General features: G+C 34.5%; 2 protein-coding genes across 6 annotated transcripts; one reads left to right on the top strand and one right to left on the bottom strand.

The window, feature by feature from the left end:
• The first annotated feature begins 63 nt into the window (after positions 1-63).
• On the top strand, positions 64-9,935 carry cenpq (centromere protein Q). 4 transcript variants are annotated; one of them, XM_058785945.1, is made up of 9 exons: positions 64-136; positions 1,419-1,510; positions 2,863-2,917; positions 4,058-4,142; positions 4,235-4,303; positions 4,382-4,511; positions 4,937-5,056; positions 5,146-5,223; positions 9,238-9,934. In XM_058785945.1, exons 2-9 carry the CDS (start codon positions 1,427-1,429, stop codon positions 9,394-9,396), a joined length of 780 nt encoding a protein of 259 aa, XP_058641928.1. In that variant the 5' UTR covers positions 64-136; positions 1,419-1,426; the 3' UTR covers positions 9,397-9,934. The 4 variants fall into 4 exon arrangements, with proteins under 4 accessions (XP_058641928.1, XP_058641929.1, XP_058641930.1 ...); XM_058785946.1 differs by lacking the exon at positions 64-136 and adding an exon at positions 147-414 and having other exon boundaries at positions 9,238-9,935; XM_058785947.1 differs by lacking the exon at positions 64-136 and adding an exon at positions 156-270 and having other exon boundaries at positions 9,238-9,935.
• A 187-nt stretch (positions 9,936-10,122) lies between these two features.
• LOC131546336 (C3a anaphylatoxin chemotactic receptor) lies at positions 10,123-18,033 on the bottom strand. 2 transcript variants are annotated; one of them, XM_058785880.1, is made up of 2 exons: positions 16,539-18,033; positions 10,123-11,395 (listed from the first exon to the last, which is right to left on the bottom strand). In XM_058785880.1, exon 2 carries the CDS (start codon positions 11,386-11,388, stop codon positions 10,324-10,326), a length of 1,065 nt encoding a protein of 354 aa, XP_058641863.1. In that variant the 5' UTR covers positions 11,389-11,395; positions 16,539-18,033; the 3' UTR covers positions 10,123-10,323. The 2 variants fall into 2 exon arrangements, with proteins under 2 accessions (XP_058641863.1, XP_058641854.1); XM_058785871.1 differs by having other exon boundaries at positions 15,509-18,031.
• Positions 18,034-19,118: the final 1,085 nt, after the last annotated feature.

Genomic DNA, 19,118 nt, shown 5'->3' with positions numbered 1-19,118 from the left:
TCCAGACTACTTAATTTAATATTATATAAAATATTAGCTCATTTAAAAATGAGCAGCTCATTACCGAAGGAGGAAGTGTCAGCTCTCCGCGCATGCGCAGTTCAGTTCGCGCTTTGAACCGTGTGGCGCGAATCTGGTGAGTAACGTTACTGAAGAGTGTAGACGTCGTGTCGTACATAGCCGATTAATTAGCGAGTTTTGTTTGTTTGAAGCTAACCATACTTATCGTTACAGTTTTCCTTATTCTTCTGATCAGTTTGTGTGTACTTGGTGAGAAAGCAGCTGCTGTTTCTATACTTCGACGCGATAAAAACAAGTGTCTTCAGTTATAATGAACGAAGCTGTGTGGATTTGACGCGTCGCGTTGTTCTCTTTCAGTATATCGATCCGTCTGTTTACCATATTCATACCATGGTACTTTAAAGATTACCATAGTACTGTAGTGTTGCCAACTTAGCAATTTTGTTGCTAAATTTAGCAACTTGTCAGACTACCCTAGCAACTTTTTCTTCCAAAAGCACCTAGCAACAAATTTAGCTATTTTTCAAATCTATTCGACAACTTTTTATAAGTGACTCAAACGATAAAAAGGCACACAATTACCATTTAACAAGTTAAAGTACACAAAAAGAAGCCAAAGATGCTTAGCAGTACACACATCGTGTGAATTAGCTAGCTGTTATTTGCAATTATTTAATTTAATAATACTAATATTAATTAATTCGTATTAACATAGTAGATTGTGCCCTATTTTTACAGACTTTTCTTAAAGTGTAGCACACTAACTACTAATACACTGCTTAAATCTGTAATTGTTTAGAATGTGTAGTTTTACTTGTTTACTAGCTAATTATATATATATATATATATACATTTAGATCATTTCAGTTTTAGATCATTTTAAGTTATTTATATTTTAATATTATACTATGCATTTATATTGTTTTACAAACAAATCATTTTTGCTGAGATTTGATGTTGTGACACAATTTTGCATCGTGATTATGTAATGACATCACAACTTTTAGCAACAAATCAACCTTCCTTTAGCAGCTTCCCCTGAAAATTAGTTGGCCACGCTGGTTCTGTACCGTAGTATACAATGAATACTATGTAGAATACCGTAGTATTCTTTGTATACTATGGTACAGTACCAGTGTGGCCAACTAATTTTCAGGGGAAGCTGCTAAAGGAAGGTCCATTTGTATAATATAACAGTGCTGCGTATCTATAAAAAATAGCATCATCATATCTAAAATCACAATACATTGTGATACTGTGGTGCTTGTGGTTGTCACTGGTGTTTTTTTACATTAGTGATCATTCTACACTCTATAGAGAGATATTTGAAGTGTTAGCTTGAGGTTTCCTCAGGTTTTGTGCACTTACACTGTCTGAGTTTGTGTTTTTCTGTGCAGTTTTCACGATGAAACCAGCCCGAGGGTCAGGAAGGGCCTCCACACGGGGCCCCAGAGGAGCCGCAGATAGGAACACACACAAGACTGATAAAGTGAGACACGGCTGGCTGTACTCGAATGTATTATTATTCATGTTTGATTTATTTAGCCTTTGAAGCCTTTTATTGAAAATTTATAAAACAATATACTTAAAGAATTTATATATGTCCCAAGTTACTAACATCCAAATAAATGCATACAATATCAAATTCATTTATCAATAAAATAGTTTTCCTGATTTTTGACTTAATACTAAAATAAGAGTTTGATATATTCTAAATAGGATCTTTTGTTATACTGTCACTTCTGAAGTGCATCTGGAAAAGATTGTAATTGGTGCATTTTTTTTTTTTTAAATCAATGATATATTTTTTTTCGTCAAAAACTCGAAAAATATAGTGAAAAATAAGCCTTTATTCTCACATGGCTTTACATTAAAAATTATTAATTGCATTAATTTGTTATTTTTCGAGTGCCTTGGCGTTTTTTCACGAATTAAGAAATCCAAAGAGCACCGATTTAGGTACTTTATACCCCAGTAGCATTTTTTGATGTATAATATTTTTTTCTCTTTTAAAATACCATGTTCATAAGACTGCAGTAAAACAGTAGACTTAACTTTAAGTTTCATATTCAGTCCTCTAACCCGCATGTCATGTTATGCATTAAAAATACACCCCTCGTTTTGGAAAAAAATTATACTGATTTACCAAAAAGCCTAATATTATTTGATTTGATGATTCTGAGTTTAAAAATATCAATACAAACATCATGTAGTTAAAAAAAAAAAAAGAAAAGTATTAAAGCTTGTCATTGTTTACAGGGTTTCTGCACTTCTTAAAAACTCTTAATTCCCGCATTGACAAATTAAGGCCTTAAAAGTCTTAAATAAGGGCAGAAAGTCTTAAATTCATAAAGTTATGGCATTAAATGTTGCATACGCTGCAAAAATTAAATATCTTCCTCTGTATTTTTGTCTTGTTTTCCAATGCAAATATCTAAACATCCTTAAATCAAGATTTACTTGATTACATCTATTAATTCCTTAAATTTCCTTTACTTGGCTTAAAAAGCTTTAAATTTCATACACGTGAAAATTGGCTAAGAATTGAACAAATAGTTGTAATCTGGCTCTGATGAAGACATGAATCGTGTCTTTATGGTGTTTTTCTGCTGATTAAGGGATAAAACAAGACGACTTCATCACTCAAATGTTGTGGAAAGCAAAAATGCTACGAAATGCATGATATTTTGTGAGAAAGTGTGATGTGCTCCTGTGAAACAGACACTATTGTTTGGAATGAGCAGTCCAGAATTAGCAAGAAACAAGTGTTAGATTTCATTCAGCAAATATGATCAAAATAATCAAAGCTACAGTATAAACATGCTCAACGCTTTCTTCCAGACGTCCAAACTCAGAGCTGAAGGCCCACGTCCAGAGCCATCTCAGAAACACAGCGGTAAGTTGAGAAATGATGGGAGATGTCTGTACTTGAATGTATTTGCAGACTCGTTGCGTAAGGTGAGATTATTCTGAAATTCATTTGTCAACCTGCCGAGTTTCTTCTTTCTGAAAGTTTGCCAAGCAAAATAATGGGCTACTGAAACGCCTCTCTTTCCTCTTTTCTCTGAAAATGTAAATTCTGTCATTATTTTCTAACACGCATGTTGTTCCAAACAAGTATGACTTACTTTCTTCTGTAAAAACAAATAGAGAAATAGATTGTTTAACAGTGAAAGCAGACAGTAAGGCTTCAGAAAGTGCCATAAAGCATCATAAACAGTCCATACATGTGAAATGTAAATTGTTAATTACTGAATATCTTGCAAAATCGTAATTATGATTACTTATATTTCACATTAAAAACCAAATCAAATGGGCGTTCACCCAGTAAACATGTTATAAATCAAAATTTAAAGGAATATTAGAAATATTGTTCAATCCATAAAATCTTTCTTTATTTTCTATATACACTATAATGTTAATAATACTAAACATGAATCTATTAAAATGCTCTTGAATTATCATTTTTACATGGAGAAACCTGTAATTACAGGTATTTATTAAGTATATATTTCTGTAAAATTGATATTTATATTGCAGGAGGGTTATTATAACTAAAACCAGAAAATTTCAACATTTCTCATTTTAATTTAGTGCACTAAAATAAACTTAACAAATGAACTAAAAACACTAAAACTAAAAAGCAAAGCAGAGTTAATAAATTAATAAATGGACACAAGAAAATAATACAAAAACGTAACAAAAGTACAAAAAACTTTAAATGTAACAGAAAATATAAAATCTGATTCAAATGAATGAACTAATAGTATCTCAATGATTCTAAAATCCTGCATTGCAGTAAAAAATGTTTGTGTTAATTGATTAAACAGTTAATTGTTAATTTCGATTATGAAGATCTGTAAATATACGCATGCCTAATGTAAACGTGTGAATGAGGTCTGAGATGTCATCAAATGATGACATGAATTATTTCTTTAAAATTCTGTGTTATGTCTGAATATAATGGTTTGTTGTTTTGTGGCCTAACAATTTTCTTTTTATCTTTTTCTCCTCTGATTTTCTGTTGAAACCACAGCAAAGAATAAGAATAAGGGAAGCTGGAAGCCGCTGACCAAATCGTCCCTGCTGTTTCTGGAGAACATGCTCAGTTTGTCTGTTCTGTGAGTAATGTGTTGCGTAATAATTACATGTGCGTGCAGATTGCTTCATCATCACGGTCTGAGTGTGGTGTTGTTTCATGCCTTTGACTCAGGTCTATACTGGCATTGAAAAGCAAAGAAAAAGAAGAATCGCAGAAGCATCTCAACCTCCTCAAAGACCAGTAAGAGACATTCAGCCTAACATCTCCGTTGGATTTTCCACAGTGTTTTAGGCACCTAACTCTTTCATGTTTTCGTAGGTTCCTGGCTAAGTGTGCACAGCTTTCTGTTCCCCCGAGGAAACATGGAGATATTATGCATGTGTCCCATCAGTTCAAAGCAGAGAGTAAGAAGTCTGAGAACGGCAGAAAGACGCTTGTGGCTCTAGAGGTGATATGACAGAAAGTCTTCAAATTTAAGGCCATAAAAAGTCTTAAAATGTACAAGAAAGTCTTAATTATGATTTTAAGAAGTCTTAAATTTGGGAACAGAAATGTAAGGTCTGCACTATGTCTTAATGTGATGATTAAACTTCAAAAGGCTATGTTTTCATTAAATATGATTTCATTAAATGAGTAAACGGTTATATTTCTGCTCTTCCAAAAGCGCCACCTGCTGGCAGAGAATGAATGTGCATTTCCAATAAGCCTGTTGTTTTTGTTCAGACCAATGCGAAAAAGTTTTTCTGTAAAAAACTCAAATCTTTACAGCTGAACTGTAAAATGTATTTAGATGTTATTTAATTAATATAATAATTTAATTAAGATGATTAGCTGTTCATGACTTCACCGCTCATTAACCCTTTGTGTGTTTAGGAGAACGTGCGTTCGATTGTTAGCACTCTGGAGGAGATGGAGGTGCAGATGGATAGTTTGGAGGAGAAATGCAGGATAATGAGACGCAGACTGGAGGAGGAAGAGGAGAAGGCACAGGAGGTTCGTGCAGATTTGATGGTTTCACTCGAACAGTCTGTGAGGTTTCTAGCTGTGGCTTAATCCTGGCGTTTGACTCTGATCTGTTCCAGTTTCTCCAGCTGTCAGAGCAGACGGTCCTGCGTCTTCCTGCTTTACCGTCTCGCCCGGCCAGCGAGCCGACGCTACAGGTACATCACACTACACTTCCGGTCAAATTAAACCCACACTCTCAGAAATAAAGGTACAAAAGCTGTCACTGGGGCGGTACATGTTTGTACTTAAAAGGTCCATTTTGGTACCTTAACCCTTTAAAACCGGCTGTGTCGGCGCCGACACATCAGACCAAGCTGTATTCATGTTACCATAACTCTTCTACCGTTTGCACTATCAAAATAATTCAAATTGCTCCTGATAGCAGACAACATGCGCTTTTCGGCAATATATGGCTTATTACGGTAATTTCTTGCGCTCCGTCAACAAATGACGGCAGATTTCCGGGAGAGCGGGAAGGGAGAATTTGAATGGAGAGATAGGGAGCGCAGAGTTTATTGCATAAAATAATAAACAAAATGAACAAAAACATGGTCAACAAGGAGGAGTAAACAGCATAAGAGTCGATTAGGATGATTTTTGATGAGACTTTGGGAGCAGGCTGAGTGAGACTTTTTCACATGTGGTGTGTGCGTCGCTATAATGAGGCCACGCATGTAAATGAATGGGTGTATGCATGTACATGCATGTGTGCGTGTATGAACAAAAAAGCCTCCTGAATGAAAACTGTGCAACCCAGTGTCCCAAAAATACTTGTATATATGTATTATAGTTTAATTTTGAAGTAAGAAGTGTTGGATTATTTCGATCATGATTTTTCTCTTTTTTTTCTAAATAATAATAATAAAAAATATTCCGTTTTTTAAATTTTGTCTATTTAAATTCTGTTCACAAACTCAAAACACAAGATTAATGGTCAAAAACTGTACTTTTTGGAAAGCCATTTGTTTTCTGAAAAAAAAGACACCTTGCACTTGAAAATAGCACATTCTGTTAGAATTTTACAGTCAAATAAACAAAGTGTGTGAAAATGACCTATTTTACCCTTAGGTTTTAAAGGGTTAAGGATACATTTTAGTACTTAAAGTGTACATATTCGAACCTAATAGGTACAAAAGTGTACCTTTTGAAAAGGTACCGCACCAGTGACAGCTTTTGTACCTTTATTTCTGAGTGCATGAACTACTTCGAGATTACTCACTTAACTTTGAAGAAGTCATATTTAAGCACAAAATCAAATTAATGATCAATTAGGTTTTACTTAAAGAGTTTTGTTCATAGGACTGTTAGGTTTTTTGCATTATGAATTTATTTCTGTGACAGTTACGTAACTTTCACATTACTGTAATGGTTTACATAAAAAATATTTATAGGTTAGTATTTGCTTTCTATGGAAGTCCATTTCCACGACGCCATAAAATAAATAAAAAATGAATAGCTATATCTTGCAATTCTGACTTTTTTGTTTGAATAAATAACGTTGAATAAAAAGGTAAAGTTGACTTTTTTTCCTTTTTTTTCTCGCAGTTGAGTTTTTATCTTAGACTTTTCAATAAAGACGCAATTTGCAATTGTGCCTTTTTTCAGAGAATTGTGAATTTATGATGCAATTCTTCATTTATTTCTTGTATTTCTGAGTTTATATCTTGCATTTTGGACTTTTATTCTCAGAATTGTGTTATCAACGTACAATTGTGAGTTAATATCTTGCAATTCAGATTTTTTTTTTCACACAGAATTGCAAATTTACAACACAATTCTGCATTTATATCTCACATTTCTGAGTTTACAGCTCACATTTTGAGCTTTTTCTCTCAGAATTGCAAGGAAAACATTTTAATTGTGATATAAAAAGTCTATTACCTCTTCTATTTTTTTAATCCTGTGGTGGAAATGGGATTCCATGGTTTGCTGCCTTTATGCTGATTTCAATTAAAACAACAACAGAACGTTGTATTACAGGAATGTGAGACTTGAATGAGAAACATTAGAAATCACAAAATTTCAAAATCAGGTTTGTTGCATTGCTGCAAGGAAAATGCGTTTATTTGCCGTGAAAATGTCACAATGCTGAAAGTCTTAATAGATCTAAAAATAAACTTTATTTACTTTATGCAAAATGTAATTTCTTAGCATTTTCACAATTTGGGTGAAATGGGACACATTTTAGTGACATTTCTCCCAAATAGGATAAATTTTGAGTTGCTTTGTTAATTTGGTTGCGATCTGAGTAATACCAATCTTGATTTTATCACTTTGGGATTCAATTTTGGTTTTCACTATGACCACCAGTAATGTTTTTAACTATAGCGTCTCTTTTAATCAATAAAACAGTACTGTCTAGTTGAGCTTAAAACCCTTAATGCTTAGTTTGTGGTTAATGAATCAGTCGAGTGTGTCCTGGTTCTCATGTTTTTGTGGCAACAGCATATTGTTTGTCCTGCACATATAGCGTGAGGTTTTAACACCATCACCACATCTTCACAGAAATGCACCCTATAATGTGCAAAGAACTAAAAACACATGTTGAGAAACTTGCCTTCACCTTATATGGAACATTAACAGAGTTATACAGACAGACTTGATGCAATGTTTTCAGGAAAAGCAGTTTCAACACTGAACAGGGTACTTTTTAGAAATGTTTTGCAAGTGATTCACAATATGCTTTTGTTAATCGCGACAAATGTGTGACTGAGATAAAAAATGAATGGGTTATAGGCGTAATTGCAGCTTGAGTCAGGTCAAGCAGGTCATTTGGTTTTGAAGCATTTGCTGAATTACCAGCGTTTCTGAAGGTGTTAAAAAATCTTCCACAAATTAAGGTTTTAAATCGCAGCAGAAAGTCTTAAATTCCTGAAGTCATGGCAATACGTGTTGGATGCACTGCAAAAAAAGAAAAAATAATAATAATTTCAACATCCTTAAATCAAGATACATTTACTTTAGTTGCAAAAGATTAACTAATCTTGTTTTCTGAGAATTTGAACAAAATGAAGTGCCTTTATGCTTAAGAACAGATATCTGTAATTAAGGAGTGAAAACTTGTTTTCTCGTTGAATTAAGATTTTTCTGACACAATTGTTCTTGTTTTAATCATCAACTCACTTCATTTTAATAAATTCCTCAGAAGAGTTATCTAAAATACTAAAAAACATCTAAAAACAAACTAAAATACTGATAAAGTACATCACTTTTTTGCTGTGATCAGAAGGAGCAGCAAAATTATTTCCATATTCTAGTATTTGAGAAGCTGTTTTTTTGTTAAATTAATTAAAAACTAATGGAGATCTATTGAAAGTTGTTTAAGTGTTGTGAACTTATTATGAGACTGACGTATTGCATTCCTTTCCATTAGGGCTGGGCGATATGGCCCAAAAAATTCTCACGATAACTTTTTTCATATCAATCGATATCAATAATTATCACGATAAGTGTCAAATCTTTATTTATATCAAGTTTAAAGCCAGATTTTTGCTCCAAAGTGAAAGCTGTAGAAACCAGACCATTAATTTTCCTTAACAAAATAAATATCTAAATAGAAAAATTAATTTCTTAGTTTCTGCATGTTCTAAAGAGTGATATTGTTTCAAATCAAGAAACAGGTTTGGGTTGTCTGATAATATTAATAATAATAATATGACTTTTTTGTCTCTTAGAAATGCAGATTTGATAGTAGCTTGAGTTAGGATGCAGAGGTACATTTTTGTTCATTATCAAAATCAATAATATCTGTAAAAATTGTAGCAACCTCAGTTTTATATTTTTTAATTAAGCCTCCCTTAGTAGCATACATTTAAACAGTTAAAACCACACATATAGTACCTCAATGCCATGGTAAAAATATATGGTTTTTAGGCATCTGTATGAAAAACAGTAGTCTAAAAAACATTCAATATAAATGCACACATTCTATAGCTTTATCACAAATACTGTACATACTACTATAATTATATACCATTACTCCTGTAATAAAACTCAATGTGAATATCCCACATTTCTGCCATGATACCACGGTGCAGTGAGTATTACTACAGTAAGTTATCGAATTATCGCCCAGCCCTACTTTCAGTTTATTCATAAAATCTCTTGACTTGGTCTTTAAAAGGACCTTAATAAACACTGATGTACTTCCCTTGTGTTTGATCCTCCAGGAGCACCTCATGAAGCTCGTCCCTGATCCTCCGGCGGTGGTCAGAACGCTTCGGACGGCTCCTGTCCTCGAGGATGTGAGGGCCTTTCTGGAGCTCGCGCATAAACAGGTGGATGCAGAGACACAGCCCTGGACTGACCGTCTCAGACAAAGAAACTAAACTTTACACACAGACGACGGCTGATAAACAAAATACCTGCTTGTTTATTTGAAAACGACAAGTTTGCATTGAGAACTAGGCAGAAATAACATTCTAATCAAGCATTAATGCTGCAATATCAATGATTCACTTTAATGGGAAACTTTCTGCTGTCTGGTAAAGTGATCAACAACTTCATCTCAATCTTTAAAATGAAGACGTGTCATGTTTGGTTTGATGTCTGATCCTTTGTTTTAAATGTTTTGCTAATAATCTGGTTGAAAACTTTCTATGTAGGGCACATTTATTTTGCATAATATAAGAGAACATTCTTAATGCTTAATTTAAGCGAGAAATGACCAGCCTTTAGTTACATTAAGGAAAGCCTTGCATTTGCTGGTAAGTTCAACGCATCATAATTAAATCCAAGATTAAAACAATCAGTTACAGAATGGCTCTTGTTTTAAATGTTTGTTAATAATTTTGGTGAAAACTTTCAGAAAACAAAGGAACAAAAGCTGTCACTGGGGCTGTACCTCTTCATAAGGTGCACATTTGTACCTAAAAAGTACCTAGAGTGTACATATTAGTATCTAAAAGGTACAAAGGTGCACCACCACAGCGCACTTTTTTTCTGAGAGTGTAGGGCACATTTCTTTTGCGTAATATAAGAGAACATTCTTAATGCTTAATTTAGTTAAGCCTTTAGTTACATGAAGGAAAGCAAAGTTAAGTTCCTAAAATGCAATGCATCACAATTAAATCCAAGATTAAACGATTATATCAGCTACAGAATGGCTTTTGCGAAATGCTTTCATGTCCATCAAACGAAGCCTGAGCCTCAGTCAATCTCTTGAGGTGCTGTACGTGTTTTCTGCTTGTTGTCAGTGTTTATCGTTTGTCAAACAAGCAGATCTGGAATCTCAGATATTGAGATCAGCAGCTCCCCTAAAGCTCAGAGTCCCTCCTTCGTAAAGACTTTCTTCGCAAAGACTCTGACAGCTCCTCGTTGAAGACACGCTCGATGGTGGAAACAAGCGAGGCGCGAACCGTGCGGCCGAGTCCGCGAGCCGCGAACACGTACAAGACGGGGTTGAGCGCGCTTTTTATGTAAACCAGAAACAGCGCCACGTACGCCGCGCCAATCGCTCCTTCCTTGACCTTCTTCCACTCGGGCCGATCGTGAGAAAGCGCTCTCAGAAAGCGGCAGGTGAAGTAAGGCACCCAGCAAGTGAGGAAGAGGAGCATGGTGAGGAAGAGTACACGATAGAGACGGCTCAGACGGTTGGATGTGTAACCCGGACCAGAAGACGAAGTTGGGGAAGACATACTGCTCTCCGCTTTCTTTGCGCAAAAAATCACTGCAATATTACACGACAAGAAGATCACCAAAGGTAGCAAGAATCCCGCCATGGTCTCCAACAGATTTAAGGCTTGTCCTACTCCCAAATCGCTTTCAATGCACGCCTTCCGGTTTTCCCAGAGAATGACTTTGGCTGTTCCGATGTAGGGAGCGGCGAAAACCGCCGCCAACACCCATATTGCGGCGCAAACTACTGGCACGACCCATCGAGGGCGTCTCAATCGAGCCCAAAGTGGTCTAAGCAGACACAAGCAGCGCTCCACCGCGACGGCGCACAGCAAAAACGCGCTCGCGTACAATCCCAGGCATCGCAAATAAATCACCAGCTTGCATACAGGCTCCCCCAGCGTCCAAGTGAAGTGGTTCACTAAGTAGGGCAGCATCATCGGCGTCCGTAGTAACAGCACCAAGTCAGCGAGTGCCAGGTTCACTACGTAGATCCGGAAGCTGTCGGCACTCTGCGTTTCGCCGGTCACTCCTTTGTTGCGGCACCAAACTCGAACCCCCAACGCCCAGACCACCAGAGCGTTCAGAGAAACGCCGACGATGAAGATCAACACGGTCACCACCATCTGCACCACACGCATGCCCTCGCTGGGGTACATGGTGGAGTTGGTGTAATTCGAGGTGGTTGGCGCTGGGGTAGACATTGGTTTTCTGTGGAAATACAGTGAAAAATTCACATCAGTGTTAATCTTGACAGCGAATTTTGATTTAGTTTTAGTCATAGGCTTTGGACTAAAATACCATTTGTGACCTGTGTTGGCAAAATGAGTCACAACGAGCAAATTTTCAAAAATGTGTTATGTTTATTTTCACATTCTCCATTAAAGGACCTTCAAAATGATATATGTGACCCTGCAGCACAAAAGCAGTCATAAGCAGCACAGCTATATTTGTAGCAACAGCCAACAATACATTGTATGAGTCATACATAAATACAGTGTTGGGTGTAACTAGTTACTAAGTAATTAGTTACTGTAATTTAATTGCTTTTCCCTTGAAAAATTAAAGTAAGGGATTACTCTCTAATTTAATTACAGTTACTTCTTATGTAATTGAACTTAAAACTGTGTATAGACTGTAGAACATTTATATACAATACAATACAATAGTGGATTTAACATCAAAATTTAAAGTCTAACCTTAAAATGCATGCTTTTTATGCACCTTTAAATACTTTGGTGAGTTAATAAGAGTATTAGTAACACTTTAGTGTCCAATTCTTACTATTAACTAGTTGCTTATTAACATGAATATTACAGGGATATTTTGGATGTTTATTATTACTTAAAAAGCACGTATTAATGTCTTATTCTGAAGACCTTATTCTAGACCCTTAATTAAGTGTACTTAAGTACTCAACTAATTCACTAAGTATTAAAAAGCAGTAATTAGGAGTATATTGAGTCAATAGTGAGAATTGGACTCTAATCTAAAGTGTGACCGGAATAATTTATGTAGTTATGTGTTATTTATTTGAAAGAATTAAAAGAACCATTTCATGTCTATCCTTGCATCAATAATTAACTTGTCGGGGTTGATATAGGATTTAGAAAGTAATGAGTAATAAGTAATTTCATAAAATTGTCCCTTATGACTGGTTTTGTGGTCCAGGGTCACAAATATGATTTGTTGGAATTCAGACGGAAAATGACTGAGCTACAGCCGTTTGAAGACGACAGAGTCAACAAAGTCACCTGCTATAATAAGAACTAAATTAGGCTGCTGCCCCTTTAAAACTGACTGAATGGGTTCAATATACTGATATATAATATAAGGTATTCTCCCAACAGTTTATATTCACTTAAGACGTAACCGGATGTGTTTATGTGAACACTCGTCAAATCTGTCAGTAGATTTTCGTAATCGTTAAAGTCATTCAAAAAGAGTTTTTATTTTGTTATCGTCTGTGAAAAAATGTCGTTGACAAATTATGATGCGTATTTTTCGTCAGCGAAATTAACGCTGGTTCACATGTGCAGGATGCTCCAAAACATGGAAAGCATTTCGTTATGCTTGAAAGACATCTGTATGTTCTCTATTGATAAAATAAAGGAAGTTGTGTGCAGTTTCCTCTTTTCAGAAGCATTATGAAACGCTTTGTTCAATAAACGTCCTAAGATTTTACCAGAAAGGTTTTAGAATTGCGATGTAAATGTAAAACATCTTATATAATTTTTTGTTTTGGTCACACTTTATTTTAAAGTCCAGTTTTTGCTATTAACAAACCATTAACTATGACTTTTGCTTCGCTAAACTCCTAATTTTCTGCTTATTAATTGTAAGGTAGTTAAGTTTAGGTATTGGTATGATTAGGGATGTAGAATAAATGCTTCATAAGTACTAATAAACAGCCAATTTGATAATAATAGGCATGCTCATAAGCAACTAGGTTAATACTGAGAATTGCTTTCTAATACTAAAGTGTTATCTTTTTTTAATAGTTTATATTTTTATAGTTATATTAATGCAACGCTTGTATATTTTGTAACCTGTTTTTTGCCATGAAAGTAGCCTCAGTTGATGACATGGCATTAAAAAACTACACTACTACAACTAAAATGCGCTCTAAGTGAGCACAAACATTGTGCGGTTTGCATAAACACAACCACAATGTTAAAGGGACAGTTCACCCAAAAACTGAAGTTCTATCATTTACTCACTTATATATCATTCCAAACCTGTAGTTTCTTTCTTCTGCTCAACACAAAAGAAGATATTTTGATGCATGTAACCATCAATTGGTCCCTATTGACGTCCTTTCTGTTTTTTTCCCATTTTGGTTAAAATAAATGTTCAACAGAAGAAAGAAACTCATACAGGAACGATATAAGTGTGAGTAAATGATGACAGAACTTTCATTTTTGGGTGAACTGTCCCTTTAAGACTTAACTTTGAGTTTGACCAACTAGCAGTTAACCGAGGGTTAATCCATCTCTCTTTTCAGTTTCACATTAGACCAGTCTACTTTATGTAAATGACTTATAAAAGCTATGACCAGTCTTAAAGAAAAACTTGTAAGACTAGTCTAACAGTCTATGCAGCCGCCCACAGATTAAATGGTGAAATGTAAAACTAATAAGCATTTCAGTGAGCTCAATCAGTCATCAAAAACACTAGTTCTCCTGGTGATGTGCTCAAACCTCTAAACAAGACATTTTGAAGAATTTTGGTAACCAAATAGTTGCTGGTTGCTGGTAGGCATTGACTTTCATTAATGCTATGAAAGTCAATGGCTATCCTGCAAAAAAAAACACTAAAATGTATTTGAAATACATTTATTTTGTGCTAAGTGTACTACAAATACATTTACATATTTGTGACCCTGGACCACAAAACCAGTCATAAGTGTCAATTTTTCAAAACTGAGATTTATGCATCATCTGAAAGCTGAATCATTTCCATTGATGTATGGTTTGTTAGGATCGGACAATATTTGTCTGAGATACAACTATTTGAAAATCTGGAATCTGAGGGTGCAAAAAAATCAAAATATTGAGAAAATCACCTTTAAAGTTGTTCAAATGAAGTTCTTAGCAATGCATATTACTAATCAAAAATTACGGTTTGATATATTTATGGCAGGAAATTTACAAAATATCTTCATGGAACATGATCTTAATATCCTAATGATTTTTGGCATAAAAGAGAAATGTATAATTTTGACCCATACAATGTATTGTTGGCTATTGCTACAAATATACCTGTGCTGCTTATGACTGCTTTTGTGCTGCAGGCTCACATTTATGTGCATTTTAAAAATACCCTGCATTTTCACTTTTAGTATACTAAACTGCTATACTTAAAATCTGCATAATTGGAACAACTAATTTTGTACTTGATGCACTTCAATTGTGCAGCATTTGTCCAACTAATGATATACTTAAGTGTATTTGATTGTGCTGAAGTAGAAATATTGCAAGTATACTTTAGTTACACTTTAAATATCTTGCATTTAAAGACTGATATTATACAGAGATCCTCATCAATAGTGACATTACAACACATTTTAGGCATAATATTAAGCAATGCAATGTGCAAGTTTAATTATTTTTTAAAAGCAGTAAGAATTGAAGTATACTTGGTATGAAATAAATTATGGCAGAAGTATAGTCGAGTGTTTGGTTACCAGCATTCTTCAGAGTACTTTTGTGTTCGGCAGAATAAAGGAACAACTTAAGGGTCAATAAATTACACAATTTTAACTTAAGATGTACCGGCCCTTTAAATGTTAAAATGCAGCATTTGAGCTCCAAACATGAATGTTTCTGCAAATCACATGATGCACAATTTTTTACTTTTTTTTAACCAGTATACAGGCGAAAAATCCCATATCTAGAGGCCAGAGGAGACCTGATGAGGGTCTCTTTTGATAGTAAGCATCTACCAGAATACCTCATCAGTGCTTTATCAGTCACTGAACACCTCTGCAGTGCACTAGCAAACACGGGTGAAGTTTAGAGGTCATGCGACGTGATGCACTGCATGTTCAGCGAGTCGCAGGAATGTTAACTTTATTACCTGAAGGCGTAGCATTATTTCACCCACAGCTGTCCTCCCATTCACAACCTGTTTACACACATCCATAATGCATTCCTGGCATGCGAACACACCTACACCTAGCGCTGCTCATCTAGAACACGTTTGCTCCACGAGAGCATTTCAAATAACTTAAATCCTCTGATTCGACTGATTTAGTGTTTTATTTATTATCTTTTAGAGGGTCTGACAGATCAGTTACAGTTGAGATTTAGGAGTGCGTCTTACCTTCTTACGAGGCTCTGGTCGACTTGCATGCATTGACTCGGAGATCTGAGAGCTTTGGCATGGGTGTTTGACTCTGATGGAGTGTAAAAACTCTCAGAGGGAGTGTTTCTGTGCTTTATTTCATCAGTGGGAGGGTTCAAGCTTGACACTCTGCCTTTCAATTTGATTGCAACATTAATGGACAGTATGAAATACAATCTAAATATAGTTTGCGAACAGTGCTTCATTCATTTGCTGCACTGAATTACTGGATTTATTTCAAAATGCAAATCTAGGTCTAGGATTACGGCTCATTTGAGTGCAGAGGTATTTTTTAAAATGATACTTTCTTTGACAACTTATTATTTTAATGATATATTAATTACATTTTTTTTTTTTTTTTTTTTTTTGAAGAAAATATAAGCAGCGTTTGCCCATGTAAACGTATTTAAGATACTCATTAAGATACTACTATAGTTTTTTTTTTTTTTTTTAACAATTTTAATTAATTTGTAATTTTATTTTTAGTGGAAATTTTAGTAATTTTTTAAATGTCATATAATTAAAAATAGTTTTTTTTTATTGTATTTTCTTTCTTTCTTTCTGTGCATTTTTTTCCTTTAACATTCATTTCAAATAATTACATTTTCTTTTTTCTGGTTTTAGTTAGCTATAATTTTCATTTTATTTTTAATTAAAGTTTTAGTAATTTTTGTGTTTTTGTCATTTTCTTGTAATATAAAACTTAATATAGTTTTTATTTTTATTTCAGTTAATTTATTTTATTATTTATTTATTTATTTTCTTGACAAAAAATGTAATAATTTTCCTTTTTTCCGTTTTTTTTCTATGCATTTTATTTCTGTTAACGTTCATTCCAAATAATTAAATAGTCTTTTTCTGATTTTAGTTAGCTGTAATTCCCCGGATTCCACAACTCTCTTCAGCAAGATTTGAGGAATCAAAGAGAACAAACGCTGTGCTACAAGCTACTGATGTTTAATACAGACCCATAACCCTAACTATATGCAATATTAACAGTGATTCTTACCTTAGCAGACACTACTATTAAAGGAGTGAGGTCTCATTTATCAGGTGTAAATTGCTCTTAAACTGAGGTGAAACTAGCAGAGGCTTGTCTGTGTTCTGTCCGTGTGTCATAAGTGTTGAAGTGTACATGTGCGTTGCATCAGTACACTTCTTGAGACATCGTGAGCTCAGTACAACTGAAACTTCCTTATCAATCAACCATGAGTTTAGACTCAGCGAATTTCAGATGTGTTGGTTTGACTGAAACCATAAAACTCCTGTGGCTTGTTCATTTTTCTCACATGCTGTGAGAATTGAGTTCTTCAGTGTTCTCACATAACATATGTTTTGGTGTTTCCAGTCTTCTACGTATATTTGTGACCCTGCAGCACAAAAGCAGTCATAAGCAGCACAGCTATATTTGTAGCAATAGCCAACAATACATTATATGGGTCAAAATTATCAATTTTTCTTTTATGCCAAAAATCATTAGGATATTAAGTAAAGATCATGTTCCATGAAGATATTTAGTAAATTTTGTACCTTAAATATATCAAAACTTTCTTTTTGATTAGTAATATGCATTGCTAAGAATTCATTTGAACAACTTTAAAGGTGATTTTCTCAATATTTAGATTTTTTTGCACCCTCAGATTCCAGATTTTCAAATAGTTGTATCTCAGACAAATATTGTCCGATCATAACAAACCATACATCAATGGAAAGCTTATTTATTTGATCAAACAATTAACCCTTATGACTGGTTTTGTGGTGCATGGTCACATAATAGCCTATACTTAATGTTAGTTTGTGAGTTGTTTTGGGTATGAAGACAGATATGACTGTTTAAGTGGGATGTAGTTGTGGTTATTAGTGTTTTAAATGGTAGTGCTGTGTGTATTTCCGTTTTTTAAACACGTGTAGAAATAATAAAGTGACTTAATTTGACTCCCCTGTCATGTCTTTGCTAAATGTGAAGAGTTTTGTTCTTCATGCTCCATTTGTGTCATTTCTTTTTTCACCAATAGATGAAGCTGCTGCGCTGCATGTGAAATAGTAAGAGAGACAGAAATGCATCAGTTTCTGGAAGTTATTCATAAGTCATAATATTATAATTAGCACTAAACAGCTGTTATATTTGGGTTTTAAACATTAGAAGTGACAATATTAGGTCAGATTATGACAGCTGCTCGATATACGTCTCGTTTTGTGTTTCTTGAATGCAAGCATTTATCCTGATCCCGTTGGCTTATTTCAGGAGGCTTAAACCTCAGCACTGAATTAACAGCGTAGGTTGTGTCTTGTATTGTGTAGTGTCTGTATTGTCACAAACGTCTATATAATAAAGTTTTTACAATTATAAAATTACAGTTTTTGAAACACGTGTCCCTGCAGCACAGAAGCAGTCATAAGCAGCACAGCTATATTTGTAGCAATAGCCAACAATACATTGTATGGGTCAAAATTATCCATTTTTCTTTTATGCCAAAAATCATTAGGATATTAAGATCATGTTCCATGAAGATATTTTGTAAATTTCTTACCGTAAATATTGGCACCCCCCTTCTAATGAACAGGTTTGACTATTTTAGTAATTTCCATGAGTACAAATCTTAATGTTTAAGCATATAATGATATTTTAGGTAATTGTGTGCTTGTAATTTTATAGCAGCAGTTTATAACAACTCATCACCAAACACCAGTGACTTATACATACACTATATGGACAAAAGTATTGGCACCCCGTTCTTTAAAACAGAAAAGGGCCCTTCCAAAACTGTGGCAACAAAGATGGAAACATAATTCATGTATTTAAAAATTGTATTCCCATCTCTGTTGCAACAGTTTTAGAAGTGTCTAAAATGACTATCCATAAGTATAAGTCACTGGTGTTTGGTGATGAGTTTTTGAACCTTGCCTTATACACAGAGGCATCGTCATGTTAGAATAGAAAAGAGTCCTGTCCAAACTGTTGCTATAAAATTAGAAGCACACAATATCATTATATGCTTAAACATTAAGATTTGTACTCATGGAAATTACTAAAGTAGTCAAACCAGTTCATTAGAAGGGGGTGCCAATACTTTTGGCAATAAAGTGTATATCAAAACTGAACTTAATTTTTGATTAGTAATATGCATTGCTAAGAACTTCATTTGAACAACTTTAAAGGTGATTTTTCTCAATATCTTGATTTTTTTTTTGCACCCTCAGATTCCAGATTTTATAATAATTTTTTTAATTTATTCAGCTTTCAGATTATGTATAATTGGCCCTTATGACTGGTTTTGTGGTCCAGGGTCACATTTAAGTTAATAAAAATATTTAAAAAATACATTAAAGTAACTTCAAATGAGCATGTAAAGCAAATATCTTCCGTGTGGAGCACTTGTATATTGTTGCTGTAACAGGGTTGACAAGTCGTGAGACGTGTGGATCCAAGTGCAAGCTTTTATTTACAGGCATGGTCATAAATACAGGCAGGGTCAAGCAATGGCAAACAGGTATGGCAGGGACAAGACAAAGAGTAATCCTAGGGCAAGCGAAGGTCGACGATGGGCGAACAGTATCCAAAAGGGCAAGGCAGAGAGATAATCGAGGT

The sequence above is a fragment of the Onychostoma macrolepis genome, chromosome 01, assembly GCF_012432095.1.
Source record: "Onychostoma macrolepis isolate SWU-2019 chromosome 01, ASM1243209v1, whole genome shotgun sequence".
NCBI lineage: Eukaryota > Metazoa > Chordata > Actinopteri > Cypriniformes > Cyprinidae > Onychostoma > Onychostoma macrolepis.
The sequence above is the reverse complement of the archived record's forward strand: the minus strand, read 5'-3'. Positions and strand labels throughout refer to the sequence as shown.